The sequence below is a fragment of the Echeneis naucrates genome, chromosome 4 (assembly GCF_900963305.1).
Source record: "Echeneis naucrates chromosome 4, fEcheNa1.1, whole genome shotgun sequence".
NCBI lineage: Eukaryota > Metazoa > Chordata > Actinopteri > Carangiformes > Echeneidae > Echeneis > Echeneis naucrates.
In genome coordinates this window covers 11,190,813-11,213,762 of record NC_042514.1, presented here as the reverse complement: position 1 = coordinate 11,213,762, position 22,950 = coordinate 11,190,813, and the positions used below count along the sequence as shown (strand labels likewise).

The 22,950-nt window shown below is 40.7% G+C and overlaps 1 protein-coding gene across 1 annotated transcript; it reads right to left on the bottom strand.

The window, feature by feature from the left end:
* Positions 1 to 252: 252 nt before the first annotated feature.
* On the bottom strand, positions 253 to 21,158 carry btbd8 (BTB domain containing 8). The gene is made up of 19 exons (XM_029500785.1): positions 21,038 to 21,158; positions 20,127 to 20,245; positions 18,677 to 18,856; positions 17,300 to 17,424; positions 16,687 to 16,804; positions 15,721 to 15,810; positions 15,087 to 15,167; positions 14,903 to 14,999; positions 14,204 to 14,292; positions 12,845 to 12,947; positions 12,190 to 12,372; positions 11,948 to 12,118; positions 10,078 to 10,213; positions 9,041 to 9,102; positions 7,899 to 8,433; positions 6,772 to 6,859; positions 5,508 to 5,614; positions 3,486 to 5,417; positions 253 to 1,139 (listed from the first exon to the last, which is right to left on the bottom strand). Exons 2-19 carry the CDS (start codon positions 20,228 to 20,230, stop codon positions 640 to 642), a joined length of 4,701 nt encoding a protein of 1,566 aa, XP_029356645.1. The 5' UTR covers positions 20,231 to 20,245; positions 21,038 to 21,158; the 3' UTR covers positions 253 to 639.
* Positions 21,159 to 22,950: the final 1,792 nt, after the last annotated feature.

Below are 22,950 nucleotides of genomic sequence, written 5' to 3'. Positions count from 1 at the left end.
ACGTATGGTATTTCCACAACTTTCCATTGGAGTTTTTTTTTTGGGGATTTTTGGAAATTTCCAGATTATAGTTTCAAAATTTGAAAATTCACAGAATCTTGCAACTCCACCTACTAATCACCTCAGATATTTTCAAAGAGAAAAAAAAAACCTGCTGAAATTAAAGGGGACTACAATGTTAGTTTTCTATTGACAAATAATTGTTCTGTGCCAGGCCAAAGAGGAACATTTCTCTTTTGTCAGAAACACAAATTTTTATTTTCAATATGACACTAAATGCAAGCTATTTGGACATTATTAATTTTTGAAAGAAACTTCAGTAAACCATATTACTAGAAGACTGCAATGAGAAAGACATGATTTGTCTTACAGTCATTGTTTTCTAGGACTTTTGAAACAACACCAATTGGACAGTCAAACAAAAATTTAAGCATGCATAACAGCCGGTTTGTGTTAAGAAAGTCGTTGAGAGCATGAGAAATGGCAATAAGCTGCTCCAAAGTCCAGAAAAAAAGGATGCATTATGAAGCGAGAGACAGAATGTGATGATAAATTATAATAAATTCAGACAAACTTGAGGTGAAGATGCCGAAAGTTCAGAGAGGGTGTCGACTGTCCAGCAGACTCTCCTCTGTGCAATCAGTGATGTGTTTCCAGTTCGACAATGGTCCATTCCCCCTGTGGAGATGCAGCATCTTCTGGGGAGAAGCTGGTCACAGTGATGCTGGTGGAGGAGTCCTCCATAGGTGAAATGAGCTCTGCCCAGCGTTTGAAAGTCTCCTTCTCTGGGGATAGGAAAGCCTGCGAGTCCAGGCAGTCACGTGACAGGGAGAGTGTCTGCTTGATAAGGTATTGGGCAAGATTGAGCTCCTCAGGCACAGGATTTATGATGCCCAAACTGGATTCGTGGTCTGAGAGGAGCTGTCTGAGCAGGCTCCAGTCCCGCTCTGCAAAGTAACTGCTTTTTTCATCCTCTCCACTTTGCTTTTCTTCCTCTGCTTGCAGTCTAACATTCCTATCCTTGTCCAAGCAGTGTTCAAAGGCTTCTCCCACATCCATCTCGTAAATGGGAGAGAGGGCTTTGGATGGTCGGCGGTCATGTTTGCAGGTTTGATCCAATCTGTCACAAGCATTGTCCCCTAAAAACAATTGACAATACTGCAAAATGACAAACTGATTCACTCATCCACAGCTCTTTTTTTTAATCATTGCATTTTAGAAAGTAGTCACTGGCTACTAAAATAAAACAGCATTTACTGAAAGTTCACCCTTACTGCAACTGTGTCCTTTAAAATATATTCCACGGTGAAGTCAGGTGAGGACAGCAGAGTGGAAAAGCAGTGACTTTGTCAGTGGAAAAAATTATGGTCAGTTAAAGAGCCAAAAGATTCCTAATATGAATTATGGGTTAATAAATTTGAAATTCACCAACCACTTCAAATAAGGATGTCAAGGGTGGACAGTTGCCTTAAAGGTAATTGCACAGAGGAATGCTTTTCTGAATGCATCTCTTTATCCACCTGCTTAAACAAAGTAAGCCATGCATTGCCAGCACAAGTGAACTTTGCATTTGTTGTTCAATAACAGTGATATGTTGTGAAATTTACGTGCAGGTCTTTCAACAGGCAGACCTAATGAACAGACTTACTAAGTACTGTAAAAACAACCTACATGTAAACACCAGTGCTTTACTTAGTAGCACAAAAGATGGCACGTCACTAAGATTTTTTTGACATTCTTTGTGTTTTCTATTTTCAATTATTTCAAAATGGCAAAGGATGAAGTAATTGGTCCCTGCTACGTGCTGAAAACAAAGTAATGTATAGGTTTGCATTGAAATCACCCCTCATTAATGGTGCAGCAGGATTCATTTTTCTGAGTATGATAGTGAAAAAAGAGACATGGCAGAGCCATGGCAGCTACTGCAGACACATCACACACTGTACATAGGAGGCTACTGACACTACACAAAGCCTACTGAACAAAAGCTTATAGACAACAAAACATTGTTTTTTTTTGTTTTTTTTTTAAGTGGACATCTATATCTAGACACAAGTCTACTGGGTATGACAAAATGTAATGGGTAATGGAAAAACAAAACAAAACAAAAAAATGGATGGCATAGCAGAATGACAAATTAATTTTAACCTTAGCATGCATGTGTGAAAAAAAACAAAAACAAAACAAAAACAAAAACTCAGGAACAGGTACATTCTCATATAGAAAACAGAAAAACAGCAAGGAGATGCAAGGGAAAAGTTTCCAAATATAATACACTTTTTTTTAAAGAAGCAGTGGCAGTTTAGTGTAGTCTACAATGTACAAATATTTAGTTTGACTTACTCTAACAGGTAATCAGTTTCCGTAAATTTGAAATAAATTTTGCTTGGCTGTAACTTGGTACTATTGTTAAAGGTGCTACATATAGCATATGCATACAAATCTTTAAAGGAAAGAATAGAGACATTGATATAATTACTGTTAACATGAAGACCATCATGGAGAAGACAGGCAGTGTCCAGTGATGCTACACTGCATTTAACATTGTGAACCATAAGGTCAAGGTTTGTTTTTATTTGCTGCCACAAAAGCTATGAGGAGCTTAGGGAGCCAGGAGTTTGCGTTTCTCAAAATGACAAATGTTTAGGAAATGAAAACACGTTTATCCTTACAGAAAAGCTTACAGAAAAACATATTGTTAATTTTAAGAAACACAAGCTTCAATCAATTGATATTCCTTTTGATGACATGACATAAAATGATCTCGACAATGGTCTAACTGTAATAGTAATTACAGGCAAATCATAATTTGGTCTGTATGATATGCGGATGTAGAAATGTTATATATAGTACCTTTAAGAAACTCAAATTAGTTATGGTTTATAAAGCCCAGACTGTTCCACTGCACAAAAGGAATGACAAAAAAATAATCAAAAAATCTTGTTTTTATATACATAAAAGTGCATTGGTGTAACTATGTCACATGCCTTGTCAAAAGGCAGATACTTGTGAACAAATACAATTCTAAGATCAGTCTTAGCGAGATATACACTGCTTTCCCCCCTTTTTAATTAACAGGGCCTAAATGCCTCAAACTAGATGTGATTCAGCGGTTTAAAATGTACAGTTCGGGTTATTTGTTTTGATGATGCTGATCTCCATCTCTAAAAAGGATATTGAGGTTGCAAATTCAAATTTACATTAGCTATACAATCAGTCGGTTGAGACGAGAGCAAACATTTAACGATGAAAAATGATGACTAACAATTTCATTTGAATTTGAACTTGTTTTTATAACTAGTTAATAAACTAGTGCACTCAACTATATCCTTTTTTCCTGAAGGAGGGATAGGACATGTTGGGCAGAGGTAAGGTCTAGGAATCAGAGCAGAAGACAATGGATCTTGCAGGGACAAATTACACTATCACTACTGGAGTTTGGGGAGGATTTGGGGTCTAAGAAGGATCCTTAGATCATACATTACCTGCTGGAGATTGTGCAGCATGTACAGGAGAGTCCCCTGTCAACTGAGGCTCATTTAAGTCTAGGTGTAAATCAGCTTTCTTGCTTTCTGAGGCATTGGTGTGATTTTTGCACAGCCCTCCATTGTAGTGTTCAGTGTGCCGCAGATCCAGATGGCATGGGCGCTCCTGAGGAGGAAGGTCTCTGGTGTCAGTGTCCACCTGAATGTGATTACTTTCCTCCTGCACAGGCTCTTGGATCTCTGTAAGGAATACAGAGGCCTTTTCTTCCTGTTCATCACCAAGTTTTTTGTGCTTCTTACTCTGTGTGTCATCAAGATGGCCCAGCAGGTGGTTCTGTTGGTCATTGGGGGGGCCACAATTGGACTGAAGAGCTGCAGAATCAGATTCAAAAACATCACAGGGTGTCAGGGCATTGCTGGGCTGTTGAGGTGGAGTTTGAACACCACCCTCCTCTGAGCCCAACTCCTCACACTCATCAACAGAGAGTAACACTGAGCGGCGAAAGTTAGACATCTGCTGGTAGTCAGGCTGTTCATTATCGTGATCCACGGCATCGTCATCAAATGCTAGGTTGACTATGCCTTGAAAGTGAGGTGAAGGCTCAGTTGGTGGGAGTGGAGCCTGGCCTTGAATCACTTCAACTTCGGACCTGTCATCTTCCGTCTCCTCTTCGTTGTCGTCTTCCTCCTCAGAGAACAGCTGGTGGTCAGGGACACTTTTTATCGTCACAGTAGCCTCAACCTCCGAGTGCTCCTCCTCCTCATGTGCATCATCTCTCTGCAACCAGGAACGAGGGCGTTGCCGGACTCCTTCCTCCTCGCTGGTAGTCTCTGCCTCTCTCCCACGCAGTCGCACCTCCACTCTCAATCCTGCCCCACCTTCATACATCTTCAACTCCTCTGGGGTGCTTGTGTCACTGCTGCTACGACCCAAAAAGTCATGACAGCGCATGGTGCCACACTTGGAAACACCTCGGTCATTGGAGCAGTCATCATCTTGCGAGCCTCCTGCGTCATAGTCCTCAGAGCGGGGCTTGATGTCGTCGGAGGAAGTGGTGTGTGTACTGCCGGTCTCAGATTCTGGGCTGACCTGATGGTGGATGCCACTCCAGGAGTCTTCAATGGGGGTGTGAGTGCTTCCCATGCTGCAAGGGGTGTCTATGGGGACTTCTATGTCTCTCTGGGAATTTGGCGAAATGGCCCCATCCACTTGCCCAACACTGACATGAGCAGGGTTGACACTGCTTGGAGACTGTTTCCCTTTACTGCCCTCAGTCTGTTCGCAAGTGTTTGCATGAGCAGATTTAACGTGAGGGACATTGTTAGCTGCTGGTGTAGCACTAGCCTCCTCTCCTGTACTGTCAGCTTTTCCTGGCTGCATTTCAGTTGTCTGAAGATCCTGACTTGGACTTTGGTCTAGTTGAAGGCTAAGTAAACCCCCTTCACCCTGGCTTGTTGGCTGTTTGAGTTTTGTTGCAGGTGGGTCAGAAGGTGCTAATGCTATACTATCTTTATGCACTGCATCATTAAGAGTGTTTTCTGTTGGAGGTGGCTGAGCTTTACAGTCTGGATCTTTACTACTCACTGCCTCTTTCTCTTTAGTTCCTGATTTCTTTGTGGTAGTAGCAGTAGAGCTTTTGGATGTTCCTCCAGATTTTGGTGAAGCTTTCTCCGTAGATAATTCGGCAGTACTTTTTGACTTTGGTTCAGACTTTGCAGCTACAACTGAAGATTGTTTGGAGGGGGCCGAAGAAGCTGGTTTTATTGGTTTAGCACTGGATTTAGCTGAAGTTCCAGTAGCTGAAACAGCTTGTGCGATCTTTTTAGGAGTTTCAGTGCCTGCTTTGTGTGTTGTTAAGGATTTCAATCCTTCCTTGCTGTCTTCTTTTCTTGTTGAGGCTGGCTTTTTCATTGTGGATCCATGCTTGGAGACTAAATCAAAAACAGAACCAAACATAGCATGAAGAGTTTGCCAGCATACACTGACATACATTTAAATGAAGCAGAGTTTGAGCATTTCACCATGATGGTCTGGCGTGCCTCTTCCCTTGGTGTCTGTTTTTGTTGCTGTTACTGTAGTACCTGTCTTCACTTTGCCACTTTCTCTCACACTTGACTTATTGGTAGGACTGTGAATGGTGAAGCAGACAGACAGAGCCATAACAGCAATTAGACCACTATAGTTTTTACCACAATACGCCAATTAATTAACCTCTGGCTCGTATGTAGTAAAAATCTTTATGAGAGGAGCTCCAAGGAAAGTAAATCATGAATTAACATTTAACACCAGTGGGGGGCAGCAAATATTTGTCTCCCATTTTGTCAAGGACAAGACACTGAAACATGAACTGATTATCAATGCAAAGAATTTGAATTTAACATGCATCCTTGTTTTTTAACTAAATCCAGCCATAGTTGAACATTTGAACAGTTTCCTACAACATCTGTGCCAATACAAAGGCAAAACAAGATATTAGGCAATGAGCTATTTATTGGATCACTCATATGGTTGCTCTCTAGGAAGTCTGATAAGTATTGATATTCTCCCAGGACAGATGCAGTTTGGATGATGTTGATTGTGAAATGGATATTTTTAACATCTTTAACAACAGACAAGAGACTTGTCAAAAATGCTATACAGCTGCTTTTATCTACCCTGTCAGCCACATGTGGCCTAAAAACAAAACCAGGCAAGAAACAGGACTCAGCTCCTTCCATTAATTATTGAACATAAAGTTCTATGAATGTTTGTCTTTTTTCCTACGACCTGAAGGTTGTCAGCTATCGCTCATGGTGTTGAATATATTAATATTCAGTTGGTACTGTAACCTCAAACTGACTTTGTAAAAGCGGACATTCGGTCACTGCTTTGGCCTGGCGTTTTTAATGTTAGTCCAGATGACAATCAATTGCAGGACAGCAGGTTATTTATGTTCAGGGTATTCTTTTATGATGGCTGCAGAATGCTCTTTCATTAATGGCGGCTTGTGTACAGAAAATAGACAAGCTAACAGCCAAAATAAATTGTATATTTGATGTCTGAACAAGCTGAATGCATTTTGGGAATTTTGGGAGTGAAGACAATCTCCCTAAAATTCAACTTTTGTTCCAAATTTCTCAAGATTTGAGCAGAATGGCACCCAGGACAGATAAACTTAAGGGTAATCTTGACGGGGAAGTTAACAATTATATGAATTAGACCCTTTACATATTACACCTAGTATAAAATTCAGCAAAAAATAAGCCATGGGAGATCATCCTATATGATGTTAGGAGTAAAGCTCACCTGTTGGTTTTTGGTGTATCTGACTTCTGGGAAGGTTTGGTCAGGGGTGATTTGGTCACTGCTTTGGTCTGATGTTTGGGCTTTGCACCTAAAGCACAGAACATGAGTCACATGTACAACTATTGTGTATATAATCAGCAGGCAGTTTTGAGAGTAATATAAAAGGATATACATATAAATCCAAAACATAACCCCTGAATTACTGAAAAACAAAGATAAAAGCTATCAAATTGCTAGATATCAGTATTGATACCAACACCTTGACAATGATTAGTAACAATGCCTCATTTAAAGCTAATTTTATTAAAACAATTTTCACACAAAGAAAATAACTATACATAATAGCAAAAAAAAATTGCTTTAGTTATATTTATAAGCTAGCCCACATAATCAAAAATGTTTGTGCACATAACAGCCATTCGGCAGCATTATTAGATCTTGGCCCAAACATTCTGCATGCTTATTGGCTTACTGCCATCGTTGGCTTGGGTCTCGAAATATAGTATGAGACAATGCATTTTTAATCCTCAATAGCTTCAAACCAATTTCTTCAGTTCATAAAAGCCCAGAAACTTGATAACCATCCCCAGAGTCAGCAGGTATTCTTATTGTACTGTGCATGAGCTCACATCACAGACAGAGTCATTTTGAGGGTGGGGTACAAGGACACATGCTGTGCTTGTAGCAGGACGACAGACAGCTGAGGCCCACTTAAGACACTGGCACTGCAGTGAGATGGGATTACACCGCCAAACCAAAACCAACCTTTCCATTGAAGTTTAAAGCGATCAGTCACAGCCTCCATATGTGACAGCTGGATATGTCTTTGACCTCTGCTGCGACAGACTGCCTCATGCCCTTTGTTTCCCAACAAATCAACATTTATACATTACACTGCCATTGCCTTCCAAAAATCCCTCTTAGGGGAAATCCCATAACATAACATTCATCACAGTAATTAGAATTAGTCATTTAAGATGCCGAGATGGAAATCAAGTTTTAGGTGCACTATTATGCCTGGCGATGCTTCAGTTTGGCTTCAGTTTGGCTGCAGTGAACTATTACACTGTAAATGTTGCTGTCTGTCACAGTGAGGAAATAGAAAAAAGTCAATTAGGAGTGTAAACCTGGAATGGAGTGGGCGTCGTTGCGAGGGCTACTGGCACCATTCTCTGGAGAGGTGCTGCCTGATGCGGATGGAGTGTTAGGCTGAGCTTGGGTGACGCAGTCAGCCTTTGCTGCTGAACTTTTCTGAGCCTTAGTTGCCACTGTCTGTCTTGCTGATGTGCAGCTTGGGGGGGAGGTTTTAGGCCTCGCACCTGGGTTTGGCTTCTTTTCTTGCTCTTTAGCCACATGAGAGCTTCTGGGGCCATTGGCACTCGCCGCATCACGTCTGGCCGCTGCGGTTCCAGTGCCATTGACAACTGGTGTAGCAGCAGATGGTGCCTTTCCTTTTGCTCCTACACTTCGATCTCCTGGCTTCTTTACATTCTTTGCCTTTGATGTGTGGCCATCTCCTCCTTTGTTGGCTGTCCCCAGCCCATCAGACTTCATGGCTGATGTAGCGCTACGGGAGGAATAAGTTTTGTATTCAGACACCCTTTGGGTCCTTTGCACTGGAGGACTCTCAGGTGCAACTGAAGGGCATTTTACAACCCGTTGCTGTAAGAAAAAAAAAATCATCTTATTAGTCACATAAGTGGATTAATCAGCAAATAATGCAATAATGCTGCAAAGTGACAAAACTAATCAGAAATTACTTGCCCCTTACTGTTAATGGAACAAGTACAATTGTAAATTTATTCTTGCAGGTTTAAATCCTCAGCATAAAAGAAGAAAATGCAAAGCTCCTGTTCTGATTCCATCAGATCACTTCCTGAGAGATCTGTAGCAGCTCCATTGCTCTCATCCACTCAAGCCTCACATGTTGGCAGTCCCTATCTGGATCACCTCAGCCAGGCTTATCTTAGCTATACATCTGTTTAGAAAGGGCCTGCTGTTCATTTCATACTCTATCTCTTTGCTGCAAGGGTGCGGCATTTATGACATATGGTATCCGCTGGCCCTGACCTGAAATCACTGACAGGGATTACACGAATTTCCATGGATTTCTGAGATGAAACACATTACTGAGTTCACATCATCATCTGAGCATGGGTCAAAGTTCTGAATAACAAACAAACAAAAAGCACCAACAACAAAACAGCTTTTTGTTTTTGATTCCATGATAAGACTTCATATAAAAAAAACTATTTGGTGAATATATTACCTGTGAGCTTGTTAATAATGGCTTTTTACCAAGTCTCCTATTGTCCCCTTTATCAATAGCATCTGTAAAAACAGAATAAAGCATGACAAAGTCATCAAATAAATCAGTTGGTATCTTGCCTGTGATATTATTAAAATCTGAGCATAGCACAGATGAAAACGGCCGTGCCAGTTCCCCCTCAATAATACTCAGTTTCATTAGCTCAGTGAGGGGAGCCATTTGCCTCATTCACAAATTCCTGTTTCCACACCTTGTGTTTACTCTTTGACCATAAGGACACAGACAATAAATCACTGGGCTGATAAGTCAGCTATGTCAGGTAAGCACTACTTCAAACAAAGCACAGCCACATATATGCTCTATGTAGAGACAATTTCAGAACCTATTGATTAGTCTTATTTCCAGATAAGCACACGATAAAATTGACTTAATTCAAAATCTTGTCACAATCTTGATGTTTGTATGTGAGCCTTGGAATCCGATTACAAGACATGTACCAGTAATAGGCACACACTGATACCAGCTGAATAAATTATTCATGGAGTGCATTTCAGCACATTACTAGCTCAACAGCAAGGAAGCAGCATATGTGTTCAGTTATGCTTCGAGTAATGCACAGATCTAATGACAATGAATGCAGCTTTTCACTTCCACCCATTAAAAACAAGCATGGTGCATTTACCATGTTGGTCAAAGACAGGTAAAATCATAGCTTGCAATAAAGCATAAATGCATAAGAACAGCACTTACTTAACAATAAATGGATTGGTAGCTACTGGGCAGCTGTGTGGAGAGAAGCCATTTAGTGTTAAATCAGCCAACAGCATATGTTCCAATAGCTTTGGTTCACCTCTAATGATGCAGAGCTACGGTTTCAGTGATAGGCTGGGTTAGGGAGGGAAAAAAAATAAAAACAAACAAACAAAAAACTCATACATCCACCCATCCACACATGCACATGCATGCATGCATGCACGCACGCACGCACTGCAGCACAAATATCCTGTGTCTGACTGAAAAGAAAAATCATTCCTTACCTGCCAGTATCCTTTCTTTGTGCTTGGAAGACAGAGTCTCCCATCCCTGCGTGTGGCGGACAGCGTAAAAGGTTTGAAGCAGAAAGGTCCACAGCCGACCACGTAGCGTAGAAATCTCTTGTCTGAACGGCTGGTGCTAACACAGTGGAGAGAGAGAGAGAGAGAGAGAGAGAGGGAAGGGAGAAAAATGGAAAGGGGCTCACTACAGCGCAGGCGAATCAGCAGCTGCTTGAAGGACCTTTCACCATGGCAACAAATTCCCCTCCCTCGCCTCCACTTTCTCTGTCCCACCCTCCCTCCCTCCCTCCCTCTCTATCTGCCGCTGTTGCAGAAGCCAGTTGAGCTCCCTTGAGGGAAATCAGTGATGTCAGCGACTGATGCCCATGCTCCTGTCTCCACGCCTGACTGTGGAAACAGGGCTGAAAGGCAGGGAGGAGCGATCCACCTCTTCCACCGCACAAGCCAAATACAGCCTTCCCCATCAGATGCACAGCCAGATTAGTGAAGGCTGCTGGCACACGTCACAGTCCTCCTAGGGCCTAATCCATTCTGCCATACTGTATAGGGTTTACAGAGGTTATGTACTTTAACTTGTGCAGCCAGGTCTCTTTCCCCTGGAAGTCAGCTAACAAACTTAGCTCTCTTGCTCGCCTTTTGGATTTATTTTTTTTAAACTATGTATTCACTTTACTATTCTACAAAATATTGACTAACTAGACTGAGACTTTAATTTCATAATTCAAATTTTACTGAATATTCACTTATATGATCACATCAACATTTCTTTTCTGAATTTTAATCAGTTGGTGGTGATATTTCAAGGATATTATCATTGCACTTTTGTTCCTTTCAGTAAATCTCATGAAAACACCCAACAGTGTTACAGTCTACCTTATCTCACTAGAAAAATTGTCACTTTTAAGCTGTTTGTATGTTTTTGTATGGTTTACTGAAAAAGGGAGAAACTATTACATTTAATAGTACACTGGGGGCTATTCTCAGATACAGGCTTGGCACCAGTGTGTGTTTGCAACAAGGGTAACCTTAAATATTACAGTGCCCCTGGCAACCATCATGATGGATATAGGCACAATACAAATGATTGATGTGTTGTCATTTTTATGTAAACAAGCCAAATAACTGGAGTTTGCTGTCTGCTCCTGAAAAACAGATATAAGGAAAGCATCTCAGAATCTAGTTCAAGCAAGGCAGCCATCTAACACACTGTAAAACATTTCTGGCAGAAGATCAATAGAACAAAAAGAAAAACCCTCATGTAGGTCACATGGGCTGACAGTCACTGGGATGTTTTTGACTCTACCTGTCCAATTAATAGGTTATCTGAGAGTATCTCAGACTGTGTTGCACTGTGGAAGTTTTATTTTTGTTGTGCTGTAAAAGACAAATACACAAATAATCAACTGCATTTGAGAATGATTACAAATTGAACTGGACTTAATTTGAATCAAATGAAAACAGGATAGAAAAGAATAACTAAGTGGTCAGAAGGTAGTTTCTCTGAGAATATCACCAGTAAGCCCACTCACTCAGGGTGAGTGCAAATTCAATCTACTGAAAGAAAACTCTGAGATGAGGATGAAAATGTTTTCAACTGAACTATATAGATTGTAGATTACAGAAGTGGGAAAGCAGCGAGTGGGTCTAGTATGATGAGAAACAAAGGACCTGATCAGACCTGGCCATTCTTTCAGTAGTGTGAGCTCCAAATGTGTCCCAAAAGTAAAAGACCGAAAACAAAAATCTATAAAAATATTTGAAATGACATGCGCACAAGTGGTCACTTGAGATTCATGTAGAGACACATCTTAATGTCAGGTGTGAACAATAATGGGAATCTGCTTCATTTCACCTCCTCTTGTTTGCGCCCTCTTTGCTCCAGGAGAGAGTCCTCCTCCATGTCATCACCACACAGATAGTTGACAGCAGCAAAAAGATCACAGCAATTGTCCACAGTCACACCTTCCCTGATGGCTGAACACAGCTTCTTCAACAAAGTGGGTTCTCGTGTAAACTCTTCCCTCTGGAACCAAATAGGACATATTAAAAACTTATACTGAAGGAGAATGCATAAGCCCAACTATATGGCCTTACCCTACGAAGGTCCTGGAAGGCCTGAATTTGGATGACTCTTGGAAGGTGCTGGACAATGACATGCAGACTTTCCTCCTGCAACTCTTCTGCAAGAATCCTCACTTGTTGAGCCCACTTGACTTCTGGTAGACTGCCAAGCAGCTGCTCAGTGCCACAGAGCATGGTTACTGCATTCCGCACAGTCTGAATAGAAACATTTATTGGACAAGACACTTTCTGGGTGAAAAGTGCAATAAATACAAGCCTTAATGAATCAGTTATTCATGCCTGGGCACTGTTTGTCAGTGGAGGGATTCTCCCAAAGTGTGTAATAGTTATTGGCCAGCTCTAAAGCTGAGTAGTTGCCAGGAGAGAACAATATCAGATTTGTCTTTCTTTACTCACAGAATGAACTCCATCGCTTCTATAGTGAGGAAAGACAGACTAAAGACTCAATTATCAATTACAAGCCAGAATCACTCCCCATCTGTCTGCATGCACATCATATTCCTGAATTAGCCCATCTTTAATAACTGAGAATTTAATAAAGGTCATCTTTAATTGGATCTTGTTTGAATTTCCTTCCTGTGAAAAAACTGTGTGCAATAGGTTGATGATAATTGTGCAATTACACAAGTACAGCACAGCAGACAACTCTGGCAGGGTAGGGACTCACCATGGTTTCAGTTACAGCAGACAGACAGATTCTCTGTAGTTCAGGGGACAAGAGGGAAAAGTTTCTCTCACACCACGTCTTCACAAAATGTTCCGCAACCCACCTGAAAATACACAGGATAGGTTAAGGGAGAAGTTGGTTTCTGGGCAATTTTACAATTTTCCCCCGTCAGAGTCAGAATCAGTCTGTAGTTTAACCTTGAGAAGTTTCAGGCTCTGAGGCTCAGTGCAACAGTACACAGAGGTTTGCTTGAGAGAACAACAGAACGGGTGAGGATGAGAAAGGTCAGTAACGCACCACTGCACAGAGCAGCACAGCTCGGTTCACCATCATGTTTGCGTGACTCATCAGATTCAGCAGAGACAACATGGCATGCGCATGCACACACACACATTCAAACCCCACCTCAAACCAGAACAATCTCAGTCCTGCTCACCACATCCTATCCCCCTGACCTAGATTCACACACTTCTTGCTTGCTCAATGCAGTGAGCAAGAAGACATCCTGCTGCATCAGATACAAGACAAATCGAAGTGATACATTTTGAGAGCACACGAAAGGATTTAAAAGAATATGATGTAAGGTGTGAAACATGAAAATATTTGCAGACATGTTCTGCACATAAATTTGCAGGAAAATCTCAGAGTGCACAATTTAGTTTCTCACTCTAATGCACTGCAGTAAATACCTACAAAATGTCTTCATATACAACAATATTTCAAGACACCTTAAACTTGCAGAAAGACATCTGAAAACTGTATTTCCTTTGTAGACATTGCAAATATTAAGATATTTTACTCAAACAGGCATTCCTCTGAATCACATTAAAGCCTTGGAAAAATCAGCATTATAACCTTAACCCTTGGCTACTTCAAACATAAGCATGAAGCCACATGCTGATTACCTAGCAACAAGATGCTGATGTAATTTGCAGTTGCAAGATTGGTGACAGGTCAGTTTCTATCTTCTTTTTTTTTTTTTTTTTTTAAATCATGAAGGTTATCTTCCCATTTAAGCTTACCAAAAATTTTCAATTTGAGACCATGAATCAAAATGTAGCAATGTTTGTAAAGATGCTTGACAAAAATCGAAACACTAGCGTGCCTTAATCTGTTATTGAGTATTTCTCTGTAAGGATAATTTTTTTGTTTAATGTGTTATTAATATTCAGTTTTAATTTTGAAATGTATCAAAATAAACCTATTCATTCAGTCATGTAAGGTTATTTCACAACCACAGCCATCTCCAAAGTGGTATTTGGGAATGATGTAGTGCATCTGACCTTTTCACGATTTTCAAAACAGTGGGGCTTTTGTTAATGAAAGCCATTTGTAGAAATGCCAATTGCAGTTACTCACCTCTTACACAACATGTGAAGGTTTTGAAGGCCTAAGGCATGTGTGAGGGATAGGCACTCAAGAACTGTTCTCTGAACTCCATCAACTGGCTGGAAAAAAAAAAAAGGGGGGGGGGGGGGGGGGGGAATAAGCATTTTAATTTGCACAGTGGTTTGATACTCTAATCTGTGAGATGCAGTAGCTGGAAAAGTGACATCCTAACCAGCACATGGTACCAGAAGATCGTATTGTAGAAAGGAGATGTTCAGAGGAACAAAACAACATCATTGTTGACTCTGGGAATGTGAGCTAAGTGCAAAATCAACAAGTGTAAATCTAAAGGAATACCACTAGGATTTGTTGGTTTTTGGTGTAATATTGACACTTTGAGGCAGATTTGCTTAGACTTTTCATGCTTTTTTCCCCCCCAAAAGCATTTGTGAGCTATATTTATGAAACAAACTCCAATCGCAATTTCTAATTAAAAAGATTGATTATGCACTGTATTGAATTTGCAAAGGTTGCACAATTTTTAAAAATCGGTTTTTATAAAGAAATATACCGTATTGTTAAAATGGGAGCCACAAGGATGACTGTATGAAGGAAAGAAACCTATAAATACATCCATATGTGTGACTACAAACACACTATCAAAAAAAAAAAAAAAAAAAGCATCCTATATCCATGCATTAAGGCATTTACTATATTTGAATAGCTGACCTTGGGGAAAAAGCGGCAGTAGTCTCGTGTCAGTACCATCTCCACTACATCTTTCACACCCTCCAAACCCAACATGTCCGCTGCCAACACCACCTGACTGAGGGACAAGAGACACCAAATGCAGTCAGTTTGTTTCGTGGGTCTTTATTCAACTCTAGACAAGCTGTCGATTCACACATAGTACCTTGCACTGGCTCTAGCAGGCAGATCAACAATGGCACCATACATGTACTGAAGCAAGATCTCCATCTCATCAGGCCCTAAGCTGAAACAGTTAATACAATTTGACAGGTGAATATACAGAACTGTCCTGAGTCTAAACAGCATTCTCAATGTGGAACAAAATTGCATATTTTTTTATGAAGGATGTAATCACAACTCAGATTACTATATAGAAAATCCACAGAGCACAAAATGTACATGACAGCCTGAGGGGCACTTTGTAGGTTTTCCCCCACATGTCAGCACAGCCACTCTCCGTTCTGTCAGTCTCATATTACCCCTGTTAACCTCAGATGAGTAAAACTGAGGCGAGAGAAAAGGGTTTCATAAACCTCAGCTGCTCCAAAAGGAGTCTGTGGGTGGCGTGGGGTCTCTCCAGTAGGCAGCTGATGAGGAGACCTTAAGTGCGTCCTTGTTTGCTTTCCGGTTCCACTGGCAGCATGTGTGTGCGTGTGTTGTAATCTTTGTTGTAATCCATGATTATTTAATGCTCTGTATGCTGCAATTCAGATGTATTGTTGTGAAGCAGAATTTGACCAGGAGTCTTACTGATCCATGTGACCTGCTGCTGGATAATGCTGATGCTCTGGTCTTACCCTTGCAGAGTGATGCACTGTCTGGAGCTCTCCATCCAACTCCCGCTCAGCATTGCTCGGAAGTACTGAGACCTTGCACAAAGGATTGCCCTACAAACCCAATAAAGCAGGCAGCTGCATGTCAGATCTTCCCACTGTTTTAATATTTCAAATAATCTGAAGGCCTTTTCAGATCTTTTTAGATTATATTAAATTTATTGCCACATGTTCCTAGCATATTTAAATCCATTTCTTGTAAAATTAAGAATTCAAAGTCCAGTAGTGACCAGTCAACAGAAATTTTCTATATAGAGTTAGGAGAAAGCATTGTACCCTTTTCATCTGCCTGGTACCTGTATGTATCAGGTTCACTTCTCTCCCAGCTAGATTTCTGTTTACCATTCATCTCTATGTTGCATTTACAGTGTCAAAGGCTTTGATATAACTAAATACAGAAATTAAAATTTGTACAGACCTTTCAGTTTTTACAGTCTCTCCCAGTTGGCTTCCTGTCTAGCCCTGAAAAAGCTTCTTGTGTGCTATATTCTTTTAAATTAAAAGTTGTTGATATTATTTTGGGTTTGTGTTGCAACTTTTTATTAATAAAAGTGATTATGTATCTGTAAAGGCATGGGTATCTGTTTCAGCCTCTGGGTGAGAACTGCAGCAGCTAACACTGAGCCGTCTTACAGACCACTGCAGCAGAGCCTCCAAAATCCAGCCCAGCTTCTTCTCTCCAATGAGATTTCACTGCTGGTCTGCTCACATTAGTGTAAACTGGGAGAAACCTGTCTCCATGGTAACCAGCTGCTGCTACCTTTGCATCACTGGCTGACCCTACTGTCAGGAGTCAACAGCACATGTGCCACTTCTGAAGTCTCTTATGTCTGGTAAACCTAACTGTGATGTATTGCAATGGGCGATGAATAAATAAAAAGGACTGTCTTTTGGGCAATGAATGTATTGATACAGAGAAAGCGCTTCTACCTGTGGCAGGAGAAGACCTGCTCTGCTACTTGGATGGTAATGTCACACTGCTCTCCCCTTTGGTAAAGGTCCAGCAAGTCAGCTCCAAGACAAGAGGCTGGCTCAAGAACAACAGCATCTGGGCCAAGTGATCAAGAGAAAAAGCTTTCAGTGTACCTCATTCTGTGGCATAAATAAGTAAGCAAATTCTTTGGAATTGTCTGCATTTATGTATACATGATGCCAATTTCGTCTATGTTTGCATTTTGAAAAAAGATTTTACTACATTAATAACACAAATGATAGTACTGTTCATGTCCACAGTTATAGGATTGACACACTTTTTCTTGTGCTTTTTAAAGATTTTGGTGCTTATTAAAAAAAAAGAAAGAAAGAAAATAGAGGCAGGTAGCATTATACTACATAAGTAAAATAAAGGAAAAATTAATGAATTATCTACTGAATGGCGATTCTACGATTAGCAATAAGGACAACAGAGATCCAAATCCGATTAGCTCGTAAGTGGATTATGGCTGAGATAACATGATGTGAGGAGAGAGGAGAGAGGAAGGCAACTGGGAAGTCACATGACCAAGAATAAACCATCAACAGAAAAGCTTGTCAACCTGTTTACCTGAGTCAGTGGAACTGCGAAGATCCGCCTGCTCTGGAACAGACAGAGTTCTTCTTGGCAGAATGCCCTCCATGCCTGGGATTTTTTCTGCCCAGTGCATGCTCTGGTCTGCAGTATAGACTCGCCTGCAGGGGTTAGACTCTGAAGGTTAATTAAAACTAGGCCTTTGGCATGTATTTAAATTTGCGTCTCATTTGATGCAGTGAGACTTCAGCAACCAGCCACACTTAGTTATTTGTGTCAGAAGATGCCTGCGCTCATGCTTAAACCCCAGCTATTTCAGCACTGTAGCCTGTTTTGCCAAGACACACTGATGCTCAGGATAACACAGGTACTACACATTACACTTTATATTCTCTCTTAATTCATGTTGTAATGGTCATTATCACAGTGGTGAAAGTGTGAGCACAGCAACCCAAAATCCTTCTTTGCAGCACCTTCCTCCAGAATCCCCAAATACAAAAGCCGGAGCCAGCCAGGGACCTTACCTGTAACCCATTGTTCTGTCCACCAGCTTAATGTCATCCCTGTACTGCATATAATACATCAAAAAACACTGAACACTGTTGCGGGGAAAAGATTGGCACATTCTGCTGGAATGAAAAAAATAAACCTTAGACCAAGGAATAGATCGATGTAATTGACATTTGGACCCTAACCTTTGGAGATATAGTGGGCCCTTTAGCTGTCTGTCTAAAAGGAGCAGTGGGCCTTTGGCAGTATGATCCTGAATCGCTGGGAGCTTTTCATTTATAGAGTAAAATCTTTCTTATAAGATAAAACTGCTTGTAAACCTGACCGCCAAGACTCCCCTTTTTAAGTTACGTTTACTAAATCATTTTATTAATCCTAAAATTCCTTGAAATGCTAAGGTGGGCATTGATGGCAGTATAGCAACGTAGTGCTCCTTCCTGAGGGTCGCTCCTGCACTGGTCTAATTTTCTGACTTACTGCTTGGCACTGTAGCCCAATAGGCTGACACTTTCTGCTATTCCTGATTTTGATTTATTCATGGGACAAACACAAAACAGTGAATCACACACTTGCGCATTCCAAGACACCACACTGAAAAACCTTGACAACAAATGAAACTGTGACACGCTATGCATTATTTAAAAGATGCAGCATTTGCATCCTTGAAACACAAACATGTAAACACCAGCAAACTGTTTAGATTAATAATGGGGTGTTTGGCGCCCTCTGTCAGAGCAACACTGCAACTGTAACACTTCCAGTCAAAGAACTTGTTTAACATGCAGCGTATATGTGGATGTAGGCTTGAGTTAAAGTCATGTAAAACTACTGAATGTAAAATTAGAGGTTGTTTAAAGTCCAAAAATAAGAAACATGTGCCATGATAATCAACGCACTTCCTACCTGAGGAAATCTTTTAGCTCAGACAGTTCATATTCAGGGAGATGAATGATGGTTGGATCATTGTGCGTCGGTCTCTGAAAGACATGTGGGGCTCTGGCCAACAGTACTGCCCTGTGCGCTCGGAGTGAGCCTGAGGCAGCACACAGAGTCACATCAGCTTCCAGCTCCTCCTGCAGTAAGCTGAGGAAAAATATCATGACACTATCAGAGGTAATTCACTCAGAGTTCCTTTCCAATGGATTATACAATGAATAAAGACATACAAATTATAAGTTGTGAGTTAATTGTGATTGGCTTTGGTGAAAATTCAGCAGAAAGTTCATTTTAAAATGCAAATTTAAAGGACACAAATATATTAAAACTATCTTGACAAACCTGGTAGAGCCAAAGATTAATCGACGACCTATTTCTCCATGAATAATAACACAAGCACAGTCCTGAAGCAGTCTATTTCTTCTTCCCCATCATTATCTCTCGTCCTGCCTCAGTGACTGATCTGGGTGACCCAGAATTCAGTCAGCTCAAGGCCAGTTGGGCAGTATGAGTTCAAACGCTTCCTGGGATTGTGTCCATTTCTGTAACCCTCTGATGAAAAATGCCCAAAGGCAACAAGGACACCCACACCAAGTGAATCTATTAAATCCATGTGCTACTTTACCGTCAACTTTCACTCACCAATGAATGTGTTAGAGCTTTGCCCTGTTTTACTTTCCTAATCTACTGCTGTTATACTCAGATGAAACCCTTAAACTTTTGTAATTCATTAAATTATTATGTTTCAAAAAATAAATAAGTCACAACTTTGCTTTTTTTCCAATATACGTCAAATGGTATAGGTACTTTCACTTTTCTGCTTAACAGTGAACCTGAAAAAGGTCATTGTTGACAGTAAAATGATTTACTGTCAAGGGCTTTCAGCGATTCTACTAATTTGTGCTGAAACACATCGGTGAGTGACATCAATACACCTGCCTGGTAGGCCATGCTGGTTGCTCAACGGCTCAGAGGACATCTGGGTTTTTCCAAAGGAAATCTCTAATTCATCTATTCAACAGGATTGCCTAGTTAATGCTGTTGCGATATGTAGGCTGCACAAAAAGAGTTTCAACCATTCTTCAAGAGGTGCAGGGAGCTCTTATATACTCTTTTTCTCTGGCTCATTGTGATAAATAAGTAAAATCTTTGGAGGTTCCAATTAAATGCTTAAAGGGAAAGTTTCCATTTTAAAACCTCCAGAAAAATGTACAATCTATTTTAAAGGAAACCTGGTCAGTGAGTAACAGCAAGCCAGTGTATCTGTAAAAGATATCATGGCAGTATGAGAGGGTTTACTGCCATCCCTGTATGGCCTTGACTGTCATGGGAAAGCGTCAAGACTTGGGTCTTTTACAATGATCATTTGTCTCATGTCTGTGCAGTCCAGTTCAGTGTGTACCGTCAGATGGCTTACCTGTTAAGGTCTGCAGACAAAGCTGATGACAAGCTTCTCCTCAGCTGCTCTTTGTATTTGCGCTCTTTGGCCTGGAACTCTCTTGCGACCTCAGTGGTAATCATGGTTTATCATGTGCTCTGAGACAAACGGGACATAGGCTTTAGCTGGTGAGTCTCTCTCACACCTCTCTAAGAAGGCAGCACAGATAATATCAAATGGCATGCAGTAGAAAAATGCTGAAGAGGCCAAGTGAAAAAGATCATCTACAAACTAACAAAAATAAACCAGTTAAAGTTAAAGTAAGGTTTTGAGGACTGTTACACTGTTTTGGAATATAACTAAGCCTCAAATAACTAACGTTTGCACTTTATTGCTTTATGTTGTTAATTTCCCCTGGCTCTTCCATCTGACTCTGCAGAAATGATGAACACCGTCCACACAAACTGACTGACGTTCATCTGCCACTGCAAACCAGAGAGGCGCTGTTTTACCGATTTCAACCGAATCAATGGAAAGGGCAAGAGATGAGCCGGACCACAGCACAAATTTAGAGACAGATAGATGACCACACATCTGAATCGACCGTATAATTAAAACAGCAGCACGGAGCTTCAGGTACACTTCAGCTCCAGGCTTCCTGCGCTTCCGACAGAAAATAGCCGTCTGTGCATCACCGAGAAGAACCAGGTTTTTCCCAATTTCGCGATAATTTCATTTATTCTAAAGCAGCTGTCAGTCAAAATAAGACACGCTCACACTGCCAGGCTAACAAAGGTGATCGCTCTTTCTCAGCTGACTCGGTCTGTGAGATTCACTCTCATTTTCCGCAGCTAGCATGCTAACGCTAGCCACCGTTAGCAATTTGATACCTTTACGAAGCTAAAAAAAAAACCAAAAAACTGAAAGTCCGCTGACACAAAGAAGCGTACCCACTGATGTCAGCCGGAATGTGACCGGTTGCGGGCATTGGCAGCCTGTTCGCTGAAGGCTAACCCACTGACCGCCGTTGTTTACATCAGCACTGCACGCCGCTGACACACGGCTTCAAAAATGGAGCGGGTGAGGACCGACCAGGAAGATATGGCGCATGCGCAGTGCGAGCGAAGGGGGCCTGAGCCCCGAATGTTGCATTCAGGAACTGTTTGAAACTCGAAATGCCAAGTGTTAGTGTATAATTCCCCTCAGGATAAATAAAGTATATATCTATTATATCTATTATATTTATGACATCGAAATAATACAATATAACATGTAAATGAAAAATACAGGTGCAGGTTGCTGATCTACCAGTTTTGTCCCATGTGCCTTGAGCAGAAAGTGGTGCAGTGGTTGCCCTATAATAAGAAGGTTGTGGGTTTGAATCCCGGCGTGGGCTGCAGAAAAGTGGTTAATTGATTAATGGTGGCAATTGGTGTTGTCTATAGTGTGAGATCTGATATCTTTGTCCTCCTAGAGTATAGAAACTAGACCAGAGACTAGACCAGACCCCCCCCACACACACACACACACACACACACGCACACAAATGCAAAGAGAGATCGGACCTCCCACAGAAATCAGATCCTCCCAAGGACCCCCCCATGGAGTACACATGAATAAAATTATCCACTGTGTTACTCTAACTTAACATGTTTTGAAAAATAAATCATCATCATCATGGAAAATTTGAAGCAATTATGTTTTTAACAAAAGCTAAGTCTCATAGAAAATTCTCCCTCTATTCTCAAAGCTGTAATATACAAATTTGCTCCCTAAAACATTACAAAATGACAGCTGTCAGTTTCTGTAAAGCTCTACCATATAGGCTTTACTGGCAAAATTTCTATTTCCAATTATCAGTGAAGGCAGCAAAAGAGTTTGGCCCGGGCTGACACTGAAGTCATCGTCTTCTCCTGCATCATTACTCCTCTACTATGAGGTCAGTGAAGATATCTGTACATTTTTGGATCAGCATTAGAACCAGAAATACAAAGGATGTAAAAATCTGTTTAGAAAGTCAGATCTGCTGCTGTGGGCCATTTCTGGTGCAACATTATTACATATCCCCAGTTAGGCCAAATGTGATCTTCAGAAAGATGAATGAATCAGTCAGTCAGAGTAATGAGTAATGTGTTAGAAAGGATACACAATCACTTATTGATAACAAAAATAACTTAAATAGTAACTAGCATGTGTGGATCTAGTAAGGCCATTTGGATTATTTTGCAGTGGTTTTAAAAAGGTGAGTAAACATTTTTTGCTGGTGTGATACATAATCATCCATCAGTTGGATGTGTCTGGCTGCAAACTGTAACAATACTGACAGTTGTTTATGTAAGACTGAGTCTCTGATAGGTGTGTTTTTTTCTGTTGGTCTACATCAGTATTTCTGGCACAAAAACACAGACAAAAATATGAAAAAGTTCTAAATATGAACCTAAAAAAGATCCAAATGTTTGTTCTACTAATATACCAAAAGTAACTAACTTAAGACTCTGCGTCACTCAGCTGTGTGATAAATTTAACAACACATCCAAGAGTGATTCTGAGGTGTTTGTAGAGCAGAGTTTTAAACACACGTCTGCTATTAATACCTAAAAACAGCTGTTGGATGTTTTAAAGAACAGAATAGCCCATCACATTGACACTTACTCGGTTTATTTATAAAATCAAACGGTGTAGACCTGGCTCAGTGAATTTCAAAATGAAGTGTGTAGGAAGAGATACAAAATAGTACAATAGTCAACCATCACTGACATTTCTAAACAGGAAGATCAAGATAACAACATTCTCTACATTTTGAGCAAGAACCTTTGAGGGAGAAATACAAAAAAAAAGAAAACTCCTTTAGACAACACAGTTA